Raw genomic sequence first — 14,143 nt, forward strand, 5'->3', positions numbered from 1 at the left:
CTGGATGTACATAGGGCTCTGGCTTTTTATCTTGAAAGGACAAGACCATTTAGAACATGGGTTCCCAAACTGGGGGGTGTGCCCCCCTCAGGGAGCATGAGGGTTTTTCAAAAATCAAAAAGAGGGGTGTGATGCCAAAAAGTTTGGGAACCACTGATTTAGAAATGGGCCCAATTATTCATAGTTGTTGCTGATGGGAAGAAAGGCCAGCTGGTATCCTCTTAAGAATTTCCTCTTGGATAGTCTCCTGCATATGTGAATGCCATCTCCTGGTGCAAATTCCGCCATCTTTAATTACTGCAGCAGTGTGGTCTTCTAGCCACACCTTCACAGCTCACTATGTTATGACTCAGCAGGCAAGAGAGGATGATGGCGATCCTGTATTTCAGAAGTCTGTTACTAATAAAATCTTTGATCTTTTAGTAAAGAGTTTATTAAAATAGACATGTGTACAAATAAAGTATATAACAACTTCTGTTTCACTTTTCATGGTATCCTAAAACTACACTACTGCTTTAAAAGATGAATAAGAAATGTTGTCACTTAAAAATATTGTGTTTTTTAAAATTTAATCCAGCACAAATACACTAATGTTTCTCTACTAGTTGTTCTACTTTGCTATCCAACTGGTTAGGGTTTTTAAGGACAATCTTAATAACGGATTTCAAGTTCAGAATTTTCACCCTGTCTTAAAAGCATTTCAGGTTTGTGCTGTTCTATTTTGGCGAATGACATAATTATAAAAATACATATTTTAGATTCTGAGTGACGTACTCTTACACAGAGGTTGTGTTCCTTTATTAATTGCTTCCTAACAAGTCAGGGCTCTTCATTTTAGTTTTTATTTATTATGTATATAGTGCCATAGGAAAACATGTCAGGTACTAGTAAGGTATGATAAGTTTTCAAATGAAAAAGTAATTTAAAAGCCTCTTGTTCTCTAGCACCTTATGTACCGTAGAAGAGAGAGAGAGATTGATGGAACAAAACCAATAAACTTTCTTTCTTTTGTTCTCGGTAATGTCATGGTCCTTAGCATAATGCAGTTTCTATCTTTCATGTGCTGTGCACTAGTTCAGGACTACTCATTCCCATGTCAGGACATAGCGTCAACATGAAATTTAATCCACACATCCATTCTTGGCATGGTGCAAACACACTTTCTTATGTTTTTGGCTTCTCTATTACCATTCAGATAGATGTTATTACCTTGCCTGTGAAAACTACATGCAATTTGCATAAAAGCTGGAGTATTAAGTAGATTTAGAGCCCAAGTCCTGCCTGCATTGAAGATGGGGTGAGCTATACAATAGTAATTTTTATTAGATACCTTATATATTATCAAAAACCTATTAGCTTCCATAATGCAGCCACACTGCTGTAATTTGAAGTTCTTCAGGATTTATATTATAGAGATGTAGTTATTAATTAGGCCATGTCAAGGATGTTTCCAGTTTGATATTGGCCCAATATTTCAAATGCTTATGCATGTACTTAAATTACTAATACTTGGGATAGAACCATACGTTAGCAATATTTTCTGCCCAGGAAGAAAAGAGGTTCAACCTGGTCGAGGCCTTCAGTAACTTCCATAATCTAAATATTAAATAGCAGTAATAGCTAGCATCATTGGTGAAATCCAATGGGTACAGTCACATATTAAAATTAAAACAGTGAATTACTGTCACAGGTGATTGTTTTAATGCTTGAATTATAATTACATTTTTATGCCTCATTTTGATAACAAAGGTAGATGGAAAAATCTTATTCTTGAATAAATAATGCCATTTGTGCAAAGGAAACTACAAGACTGTATTTAACCTCATATCAGCAGAAATGCAATGAGATAGTGGAAACATCTAAAATTAGAGCTAGTGCAAACGACAAAGTTCAGAACATGTAGTTGTTAGGGGTGTGGTGTGGGAATTAAAACAATAGCATAATTTTTTACTTTTTTTTTTAAGTGGCTCAGTCATGGTATGTAAATATAGTTAGATATATATCAACATCATGGGAATTTCATTTATGAACAACACAATCGGCCATTAAAGATTCTTGATTTAAAAAAAAAAAAAAGTTAAGTGAAATCCAGCTCTCAGGCCCCAAGGGAGAGAAATGTTCCCCATTCATTTGTTCTTGAGCTGTTAAGATTTCAGACCTAGTTGTCTGTCAGGAAAATGTGATTGTTCCATTTTCCAACGTCTCATCTGGTTCTCAAGGAAATCAAACTGAAATGCTGTTGCTGCTATGATGATTCTAATTAAAGACAGTGTAGTACTTCTTTACATTCTGTTCATTCCATTATAGATTGTGACACATTATTTCTCAGTTTTCTATAATTTGTATGACACCCTTGCTTTATGTGGTAGGGAGTTTTTATTGCTGCTTTAATATAAATTAAAATGCTACTACTCCTGTGAGAACTTGGACTGAATAGGGAAATATTCTAATCTAGTTCAAATTCAAATAAAACATTGAATATGTATGACAGATGATAACGTAAATATAAAGTAGTGCATTCCAAACCTGTCTTTTTATAGGTTTCAGTTCAAGACTTTAGTCTGTTAAAAGTAGTACTTACATTCACTGTTATAATACCTGCATGCTGGGAATAAAAATTTATTTATTTTTTGTTCAGTGCTTGGTACCTTAGTAACTAAAAGACAAGAAAGTCAGAAGCCTTATAACAGGGGTTTGGTGACCATGCAGGATTTGCTTGTGTAGCAACCAATTCTAATCTGTGCTTTGAAACTAAGCAACTACTGAGCACCACATGTTCTGTTGTTGTCTCTTTCACTGGAAAATGTTCAAGGCATACTTGAATTAGTGTAATTCATTTACATTAACAGAATCTTTTGATGCCTAGCAGAAATAAAAAAACAATCTCACAATGGACCTAATCTTCAGTACATTCATGTGCTTTCAAGATGTGAGTAAAGTTAAATGTGTGTACAAGTTTGCAGGATCAGGGCCACAATGAGATGCTGTCGTTAAAGACATGGTGTATGGAGTAATCACAGGGGAGAGAGAAGATTAGTGTGTATCACATGAGCCCTGTATTTGAGAAGAGAACACACAGTTCTGTCACTGCTTACTAGATTATGAGTTGATAAGAAGATTATGATTACTAAGTGTTAGTTTTATTATTAATTCCTAAAGCTACAAATATTCTTAAAAGATTTTCAGTGTAATATGGATTGTAAATGCATGTGTAAATATACTAAAATAGGCAAAGACTCAAGTTGATGTACTAATTCTCTCCTGAATATCCTGTGCTGCTCTTGCAGAAAAAGAAGTCCTATTGCTGACCATACCTTGGGTAACTCAAAATACTAAATGAAATCAACAAATTAATCATTCTCAGTGGTGTCTTGTCTTCCTTGTTTGGCAGGAAAAGCGTATGGCATTTGGTAACACAGCAGTACACTAACTATTTTAATAATCAGTATTGACACACAAAACATATGGTCTTGAATTACATATTGGGTCAAGTGGATCAAGTATTAGTCATCTCTTTCTGTTTTCTCTTTTGGAAGCTAAAAGATTTATAATAATAGATTCAGTTAGGCTATAGTTTGACATGTACTATGTTATATAGAATCTTCAGAAGATATATTCTGATAGAGGATCCCAGGTTACAGAGAACATTCAATAACTTAATCACAACCACTAAAGGGAAAACAGTACATTTTTTATGGAAGTTTTCTAACCGTTCAGGTGTAAAGTATTGTTTTTAATACAGGCAGTCCCCGGGTTACATGGATCCGACTTACATCGGATCCCTACTTACAAACGGGGTGAGGCAACCCCACACTAGCTGCTTCCCCCCAGCAGACCAGGGAGACGCGAAGCTAGCGCCCCCCCCCCCCCCCCCCAGCAGACCAGGGAGACGCGGAGCGGCTTTTCTCAGCAGACACCTCAGCTTGAGAATAAAGGACTGAGGGAAGTGAGGTGTGGAAGAATAAAACTGAGCTCTGGAGAAATGTTTGGCTAGAGTTTCCCATACAATATGTACCAGTTCCGACTTACAAATTCAACTTAGGGACTGTAGGTTTGTTCTTATCTTGTACGTAACCCGGGGACTGCCTGTAAATTGGAAACCTCATATACATCCTAATTCTAGTCTCTTATATAAAGCCCTTGTTCAGATTTACAATTCTTGAAATTAATAATTATGCATGCTGTCAGCAGGATTTATCCCTGTGGTCTGGCTTGTGTGTGACACATTATTAAGAAATGAGTATTCTTTGCTCACTTGGGCTACCACCTTGTAAGATCATAGTGGCATGCATTGTTTTGTTAAACACAAGCACTATAGCATATGGTTTAAAGAGCAGATTCTGGTCTGCACCACTGTAAATCCAAAGCAAGTCCATACTCGTGTAACCCCACTGACATCAGTGGACCAGTCTTGGATATACAATAGTGTAACTGAAATAAGAATTTGGTCCTAGTTTCCTAAGTATATTTCCCAGAACCCTAGAATTTTTCCCATTCAAGTATCTTTGCATAGTATTGTCTGGCAGCAAAAGCTACAACTAATCCATGTTTAGACTTCCATTACAAAAGCCATCTTTCATGTACTTAGAATTTTCCCCAAAAATTCTTCTTTTAAGGTTGAATTTTTAAGTGCTTGGTCTCAGTTGCTCTGTGCATAGGGAGGGGGAAGTGAATTTTGAGCAAAATGTAGTAATTTGTATTAAGTTCTGTGATGATAGTGGGAAACTTGGTCGTGTCATAGGGATGTTTAGATTCATAGATTAATCAATGAATCAAATAGTTGATGGCATTTCCATAGACTATTTGATTTGTGGATAAGGGCACTTCTGCTTTGAAATGTAGCAAGAGCCTGCCCTGCTGTTGCTACATTTCAAAGGTGGAAGTGCTGTGTGGCTTGGAGTCCTCTGCTGGCCCCAGGCTCCATGGGGCACTTCCACTTTGAAATATACAAGAGCCCCAGCGGGGACTCTTGTATGTTTCAAAGGTAGAATGCTGCTGCTGCGTCCTTGCTCCTTCCCACGGAGCTGGAGCTGGGAGGAACTGGCTTTTAAGCCAACTCCCCCCAGCACTTCCACTTCTCTTCTCCCCTCCGCTTTCTGATAGAGGCAGTAAGGTGGGGGAAGCGACTAATCAACTAGTGTGTTGACCATCCGATAAGCTTTTGCTTATCGGATAGTCAACTAGTCGATTAGTCGCTTACATCCCTAGTTATAGGTAAGATTTTTTTTTTATGACACATTTGCATGCACAGTTTTCAGTGGCCATTGGCCAAGCCTTAACATTGGCCTTTTGAAGTAGCTAATCTTCACTGTTAAACTTCCAGACTAGTCTGCAATAAAATTATATTAATTGGAACAAGCAGTATGAAGTTTATTCTAAGTACAGTGCTATAGTACTATTTGTGGCAATATGGAATTAGTTAATACATAATGTCAATATCATTGTGTGACTTTTTTTTAAACTTTTTTGTTTGTTTGTTTGTTTGCCTGCCGTTTCACTATGGAGTTCTTTTGTTGGGTAAACTTTTTCATTTGTAATTATGGTGGTGTAAGGGGAAATCAATAGAGAGGTAAGTGTTTGTGATACTTCTCCTTTTCCTTAAACAAAAATCCAAGGAATTACATGTCAAGATTTCCATCGATATAATATTAAGGCAGTCTTGCAGAATTGTCATTAAAATGAAACTCCCTGATTGGGGGCTTAGGGAGGCAAAGTCTGAGTGTTCACTTGCACCAAGTCATATCACCACTCACTCAAATTTGGCCCCACTCTTCCCCTATCAGACAGAGAAGTAGCAAGGCCAAATTTGAGTCATGATTTGGCCCTGTGTGCCTGCTCTCCTGCCCCAAAATATTCTGGCACCCATAAGCACCAGCTTCCCCCAGTTCCTGGAAAGATGTGAGGTGGGGACAGTGGGAGCCCTCAGGAAAAGACAAGGTTTGATCCAGGTTTTTAGCACTTCCTGGAGGGAGCAAAGTTGCAGGAGGATGGCTTTGGGGTTCCTAAACTGCCATGGGGATGGATTGCACCATGGATTGCCATGGCTTTGGGGTATCCTGCTGCCATGGGGATGGATTGCACCCTTAGCAAGTTTGCAGATGACACTAAACTAGGGGGAGAGGTAGATACATTGGAGGGTAGGGATAGGGTGCAGAGTGATCTAGATAAATTGGAGGATTGGGCCAAAAGAAATCTGATGAGGTTTAACAAGGACAAGTGCAGAGTCCTGCACATGAAACGGAAGAATCCCAAGAATTGTTAGAGGCTGGGGACCGACTAGCTAAGTAGCAGTTCAGCAAAAAAGGAGCTGGGGATTACAGTAGATGAGAAGCTGGATCTGTGTCAACAGTGTGCCCTTTTAGCCAAGAAGGCTAATGGCATATTAGGGTGCATTAGGAGGAGCATTGACAGCAGATTTAGAGAAGTGATTATGCCCTTTATTCGTCATTGGTGAGGCCACATCTGGAGTATTGTCCAGTTCGGGGCTCCCCACTATAGAAAGGATCTGGCTGCACTGGAGAGGGTCCAGCGGAGGGCAACCAAAATGATTAGGGGGTTGGAGCACATGACTTACGAGAAGAGGCTGAGGGATTTGGGTTTATTTAGTCTGCAGAGGAGAAGAGTGAGGGGGGATTTTATAGCAGCCTTCAGCTTCCTGAAGGGAGATTCCAAAGGGGAAGGAGAGAGGCTGTTCTCAGTAGTGACGGATGGCAGAACATGGAGTAATGGTCTCAAGTTGCAGTGAGGGAGATCTAGGTTGGATATTAGGAGAAACTATTTCCCTAGGAGGGTGGTGCAGCACTGGAATGAGTTACCTAGGGAAGTGATGGGAATGTCCATCCCTAGAAGTTTTTAAGTCCTGGCTTGACGAAGCCCTGGTTGGGATGGTTTAGTTGGGGTTCATAGAATCAGAGGGCTGGAAGAGACTTTAGGAGGTCATCAAGTCCAGCCACCTGCCCAAAGCAGGACCAACCCCAACTAAATCATACCAGTGTTGGTCCTGCTTTGGGCAAGGGGCTGGGCTCGATGACCTCTTGAGGTATCATCCAGCCCTGGGATTCTCTGATTCTATGATATGGTGCTCTTCAGCCTGGTCACATTTCTGGGCAAGAGCTCAGGGCTAGGTATGAAGTTTGGAGTTGCATGCAGGGCAATGTAGGGGAAAGAGCTGGGGCCAGGGATAGCTTGGTGCTGTGTGCAGGACAACATAGATCTCAGGGCTGGTGTGGGATAGCAGTGCGGGACTTCAGAGCTGGCTGCAGGGCAGATACAGTAGAGGTCTATGTGTAGAGCAATTGGGGGGAGTAAGAGTGAGAGGGAGAGAGAACTTGGGGTGTGGTGAAAGACAGAGGAGGGAGACAGCTGGGCTCCTCCTAAAGGGAAGATTCTGGTTGCGCCCTAACCCTTTTCACAAAACATCCACACTGGCATTTTAACCTGTTGGCTGCTGCCGAGACGCAATGTTTTCGTGGTCTTGAAAACAAACAATTATTAGGCAAAATTGTTTGCTGATTGTGGAGAGTGGGGTGTGGGTATCCAAAGGTTAATGTGACCAGAAAACAGTCCTGTGAAATTCTATATGCCTTTTACCTAGGGTAAGAGGGTGTTTTCATTCAAAATTAAATAGGTAGGTGGGTTGTTTTTATGAAGAAAGTTTTGATAAGAGAACTTTTGTAATTGAATTAAACTGTTGCAAATTAACTTCTACCATAGTCAAATGTGAACAGCAGCCATATGATGACCATACATGGTTTCATTCACATTGATCATAAAGTGCTTTATGACTGTGCGTGTGAGAGAGAGAGATTCAGACTTATATAACTATATATATTTAAGTGCTGGACACACAATAAATACTTTGGTTATAATACATGATAAGGTGACTTCAGTTCCAAATAAGTTTTAAATGTGTATTCCTACAGATTGTTGTAAACATAAGGACACTGTGCATTGAACACATTGTAAATAATATATATTTAACATGCATTTTGTGTTGTGTGTGCCAATATTAAAACATTACTTTTTCAGTAAATTAATAGTTACTTACAGTAACTAAAAAAGACAAGAGAAAAGACCATATGTGATCTTGAACCAAGCTGCTTAATTCTCATTTCACTGGACATTTGTTGTTATACTCGCTAGCACGCTGGATCCCTTATATATGTTTTTGACTAATTCTGTTATGTTTACCTAAATTTCTGAAAGGATTATATAAATTTGCTGAACTGTTTTCCAGTTATTTTTTTATAAGCTGCTAGGCTAGGTAGATGGAAGCAGGGCTAGTATAAATCATTAAAAAACAGCTGCTCCAAGCCCCTCCCCACTTCCTGTTTGCGATTGAATGACTCTTTTTGTATTTGAAGGTTCAAGCGCAAGTACGTCATGCAAAACTAAATTTTGACAAATTGAAGACTGATGTGTGTCAGAAAGTGGATCTTCTTGGAGCGAGTAGATGTAACCTCCTGTCTCATGTTTTAACAACATACCAGGTATTCAAAGAAAACTTTGACCTTAAAGCAAAGATTCCCAGTAAGCTGTAAAGCATGTGTTTCATATCACAGTAATGTGACAATATGCTAATAAATAGAATATCTGAATCATTGGGTGAAAACTTTCACTAAATGTTTTCTTTACAGACAACTCTCCTTCATTTTTGGGAAAAAACCTCACACACCATGGCAGCTATCCATGAAAGTTTCAAAGGTTATCAGCCATATGAATTCACTATGTTAAAGGTAAGAAACATACATGTATATTTTTATATATCCATTGATCAGCTAGGTGATTCATTTATTACCAAATCTGAGAAAACCAGTACTCATTTTTTGGTTGCGTGTTCATATCTATGGGATTTGTCGTGTGTTGCCATGCAGTGGGTGTCATGTGCAGTTTATCAAGTATCAAACATTTCCTTTTGTCAAATACAAACAGCATTTTAGCACTTCTTTAAGTTTTAAGCAAATGCTCAAATGTCTTAAATAGTGATGTGCTCAGGTGCTGAATCAGGACAAAAAAGAATAGTAGGCAAGCAGGACAAACTCTAGGTTTTACATTGACGTTTACAATCCCACCAATTTTATGGGATTGCCATCATTTTACTTTTTGCTCTTGTTTTCATAAAAAGCTCTAAAAGTACCTTCCCATATTAAGAAGAACGTCTGCATCTAAGTATCCACAAGCTGATTTTGGATGCTCAAGATCTGTTTTTTTTTCTTCTCGGTGTTGCCCATTTTTGGTTTGTTACAAGTTCTGTGCTGGAATTTCAGGAGTGCAGTAGAACTGTTAAATATGGAACATGGATCTGAACTCCATTCTCAGTGCTTACTTTCATGATCTCTTTTGCCCCTCTGTGAAAATAATTGGTTATTGCACTTGGGGGGGGGGGGGAATCACTAAAGGAACAGGAAACAAAATTATGAAAAATCTGTCCCAGTAGTCATTACCCAGCAAAGAAGGTTTATAACTGCCCCATCCCATTTGTACCACAAATAAATAGGGATGGAGAAAAAACTGAGGTGTTTCCATCTAAAAAAGGATTTGGGGAAGTGACAGGAGAGCTGCAACGAGTAGGAAAGTCATGGATGAATGACTGTGACATTGTTTGAGGCAACCTAGTTGTAAAACAATTGCAGGTCAGATCCCGAGTCAGTCTTTGTAGCCACATTAGAGGCCCTCAAAAGAGGGAGACCAGCTGTTAGAGCTTTATGGAGTATTACCTCACAAGCTCAAAGAGCCAATAGGGATTTAGGCTTGCCAGTCCTCCAGGATTGCCCTAGATTCTCCAGGAATTAGATTAATTTTTAATTAAAATTATGTCATGTGATGAAACTCCCAGGGATACATCCTACCAAAATTGGCAATTCTAGGTCTGCTGGTGCAACAGCTCAGAAAAATCTGATTTCCTAATCTCCACTGATCAAAGGACGAGAGTAAATCAAGGGCCCATTCCTGGGCCTGATTAAAGGATCACAAAGTGGAGGAATCCATTTGCTAGAAGCAATCCTCAAATAGTATAAAGCTACCATAGTGGCTCCTGTGTGCTTCCCCCTCTTCCTCTCTCAGACTTTCAGCCCGCGGTGCAGAAGACAGGGGATCATGGCCAGGACAACCCTATGTAGTGAACCAATAGGCAGCTGGATGTGAGTAACAGGCTACTACTAGTTCCACACAGGATCAAGCTGATCCCCAGTTAGCGCCAGGATCAGGCAGGGCATAAAGCAACTGTTTTATCCCTTTAGCTGCCTCAAGTGCAGCTTGGACATACACCGGATTTGGAGGCAAAGTCTCTAATTTGGATTCCCTATTTGATAGCATGATTGGAAGAGCACTAGGGGCAGCCTGTACCTAACCACACAACTCTGAAGGTAGTTAAGTGATTTTCTTTTTTTATACTCTGAAGCAAATACATGTATTTGTTGTTCAAAATAGTGCAACCTTTTTTTTCTGTTGGTATCATGGTATTTGCACTTGTAATATAGTTTTAAAAAGAGAGATTCCTCTGCATGTATTATAAATAACTAGCCAAATACTTTTGGATGTCAATAAATGGGATACGTTTTAGATGCCATGCTGAGAGAGAACATACTTATTTCCATGCATAAAAGATCCCTGTGGTCGAGGATGGTAGATCGGCAACCTTATTCTGATTTTATTCCTCTTGTGTGAAATATTTGATTATAATTTAACTTGAAATTGGATTTGGACTCATTGACTCAGAGAAGTGTGATATTGATTGTGTGTGTGAATATATGATGAAGGCTCTCTTAAAACAAACTATTGTCATAAAAATGAATGTGAATGTTCCACAGTGTCAGATGCCCAGCTTTTGCCTCGTAATGAGAATTCTTATAATTTGTAATGCTGGCCTCCCATGTTGAGGAAATATGGCTCCTTGTTTTTTTGCTATGACATTTTACCATGCTGAGAACGTCATGCTGATTACGATTATAGAATTTTTGGCATAGAACAACACAAAGGGTTAGTGGATATGTTTCAGAAAATAACTAAATATTTGGGATAGAAGATTAGACTAGCTCTTTTTAATATTAGCAGTTTCTTCCCTTTGGCAGCTATTACAGTGACCATTTTCCATGGAACACTGTTTTCTTTTATTTAAAAAAATATAATATGCTACAGTTTCTTACTGAAACAATCTGTTGCACGAAACTAATTTTACAATTGTGTATAATGAGTATGTTTTAAAGTAAATCTGTAGGTCATCATATTTCATTTATTCATCTCAAGTACCTGAATATTACTGATCAGTAACAATCTAACTATTTTTTTAGAAAGTTGAGTGACTGGATAATGAAGTCATCTATTGAAATTGTAGTAATATGAATCTAAGTCATGGTTGTCGGGGACTTATTTTTCACACAAAGAATATTTGCATGTGTAATTTTAATATGTTTAAATTTTATATTGTCACAAATATACATAAAATGTGTGTATAACTGTTTCACATATGTTTTGTGATACAGTTAAGGGTATTCTATGGCCAGATTAAAACATAGGTACTATGGGTTCATAGTTAAGTCGTCAGCTCCTGGAGTCAGAATCTGTTTTTTATTTATTTTTTTTATTTTCAGTCTTCGCGCTTATTAAGGTAGGCTTCGAAATATGAACTGAGTGTAACCAATGTATCAATATCTGCCTGAGCCTGTAGAAAGCCTGACTCAGTAGCTCTGAGATTGCCCCGTGTATCCTGATGGGCATTAACCTCAAGAATCACTGCTTTTGATGGACACCAGCACCATCATCCGAGAAGAAGACTCTGTAGTAGTAGCTGCTGATGGATAAGATTTTATCTGCTAGAAAAATACAACTCCTCTGGGAAGATGTATCCATCAGCAGCTGCATATAAAAACCTCTCTGTCAGCAACAGCACATGAAACTTTCTCTATTGCACAATTAAATCTGACAGATAGGTGCTGATGGAGAGATTGGGTATGTAAGACAGAAATGTTATCCAGTGAAGATTGCTTCAGTCAGATGTTCATTTTGTGCATAAACTTTGGAATAATAATAAATAACAGCTAAAAATTACCCTAAATCCTGTTCTTTTAAAAGCTACACATTGCACCAGATCTATTCAAGATTAATCTGTGCGCCAATTTTTGTGTAGAAAAACAATGATTCTTCTTCGAGTGCTTGCTCATGTGCATTCTGATTAGGTGTATGCCCGTGACAGTAGCTGGAGCGTGTGTTAAGGCTATCAGCCTGTCCCGTAGCAGTTTGTACTCTTAACTGTTCTCTTATTATAGTTAAAACCAGTAGTTATATAATTGTTAAATAGTTGTTAGTTAGTGTAAATAGTGTAGTTAGTTTGCAAAAGATCTCAGCGGGACTCTCCCCGTCAGGGGAGGGGATGCCAGGGCCCCAAGGCATTAAGCCGTATGGTTCTTGCTCAAAATCTATGCCCTGTGGTGGCCCGCACTCTTCGTGTTTAAAGTGCCTCAGAGAGGCACGATCGGAGTGGAGAGTTGCTCGATCTGTAAAGGGTTTAAGCCTAGGACCAAGAGAAAAAGAGACTCTTGTTTAAAGCTCTTGTTGATGGAGTCAGCACTGCAGCCCTACAGTGAGGAGCGTCCCCACTCCGTCCACAGTGCACCATCCGATACAGCTGCGGCACCGGCTAAGCATCCGACGGCAGTCTGGAAGATGCCCAGGCACAGATCACAATCGCCGGCACCGAGGAGCTCCAAAGGCTTGAGGGGCCAGTCGACGGAGAGGCGCAGTCATAAAGTGCACCCTAAGGAGGGGCACTTGACCTCCAATGTGCCTAAGAAGAGTTGCAGCCCGGACAGGGCTTGGAGCCCAGGGCAAACAACAGGGATGGGGGATATCCGGCACCCCTGTACTCCAGAAACATTTGATGCATCAAGAGAGCTCATCGAACTAACTGCAACCGAGGGAGAGGGCCCAGCACCACAAGTGCAGGCCGCATCTTCCCATGGCACGAGCGTCCTACTAATGGCACTGTCATCGGAGTTGTGGGACCCACACCGTCATTGGGGTTGTGGGACCCACAGGCACCATCACCATCATCAACTCCAAGCCTCTTGCCGGTTGAGGCACCGGCACTGAGCCCTTTTACGGCATCGGGTCAGTCGGCTCTGGGGCATACGGTGCAGCCTCAGGCAACTCCGGCACCGGTGTACAACAGCCGCCCATGCAGCGTAGGAGGCGGCAACGCTGATAGGACCTTTGACGGCGCCAGCCTCCGCACCAAGCCAACTACTCACCATGACGGCACCAGTGCAATCATCACCATACAGGACACCGGCGCTGATGCCTCTCCCAGCACCTATTTTGGCACCGGGTCAGTTGCCACTGGCACCGACGATGCAGCAGATCTCGGTACCGCAGCCAACCACGGTACCGCAGGGCTATTTCCCAGCTTACCAGATGCCCCTGGGTGCCATGCAGACTCAACAGATGTCTCCCCTGGCACTGCAACCAGGGCACAGGGGTAAGCCATCAGCCATGGCTGCACACCAGAGAGAACAAGTTTCGACGGCCCCCCCTTGGTCGGTGTCGGACTATTCATCAGAGTCCAAAGCCTAATCAGTGCGGTCAGCCAGATCTTCTTATAGGTCTTGATCTCAGCACCGGTCATGCTCAAGCCTTAGATCTGGCCACAGGGACTCAGTGGGCCAACAACAGTGGCAGGCGCAATGGCAGCCCCAACTACAGTGGCCATTCTGGACACCATGGGCCTACCACCAAGCCCAGGGACCTCCCCTCCGCCCCAGTCAGTCGCAGAGTCATCTTAGAGGAGTAATGCCCCTTCTGCCACCCCTTTGCGAGCCCCACCGCCAAAAGAAGGTCGACTTGCAGCGACATCGGCTAGGCTGCCGGTGATTGGCCAGGAGCAAGGGGCCACAATTTCATCAGTGGGCCCAGTGCAGGTGGGCCCCTCGTCCATTGGGGATACAGAGGTGCTGGGGTGCGAAGAAGAACAGATGCCACCAAGAGAGTCATCTTCCTCTTCCCCAAATGAGGCCCTGGTGGACCTGGCACCCCAACTTCCTTCCATGGATGCCAGGGCTCACCAGGACCTACTAAGGAGGTTGGCATCCAACCTGGCAGTACAGGCTGAGGAGGTCCATGAAGATCTAGACCCCAGGGTGGATGTTCTGTC

At 41.1% G+C, this 14,143-nt stretch overlaps 1 protein-coding gene across 6 annotated transcripts in view; it reads left to right on the top strand.

The window, feature by feature from the left end:
* Positions 1–14,143, top strand: part of ICA1 (islet cell autoantigen 1) — a 124,829-nt gene that overhangs the window by 67,953 nt on the left and 42,733 nt on the right. For all 6 annotated transcript variants that reach the window (XM_075922319.1, XM_075922317.1, XM_006114513.4 and 3 more), the window contains 2 exons: positions 8,364–8,489; positions 8,637–8,735. In XM_075922319.1, coding sequence (XP_075778434.1) covers positions 8,364–8,489; positions 8,637–8,735 — 225 coding nt within the window. The remainder of the gene's footprint in view (positions 1–8,363; positions 8,490–8,636; positions 8,736–14,143) is intronic.

The sequence above is a fragment of the Pelodiscus sinensis genome, chromosome 2 (genome assembly GCF_049634645.1).
Source record: "Pelodiscus sinensis isolate JC-2024 chromosome 2, ASM4963464v1, whole genome shotgun sequence".
Lineage (NCBI taxonomy): Eukaryota > Metazoa > Chordata > Testudines > Trionychidae > Pelodiscus > Pelodiscus sinensis.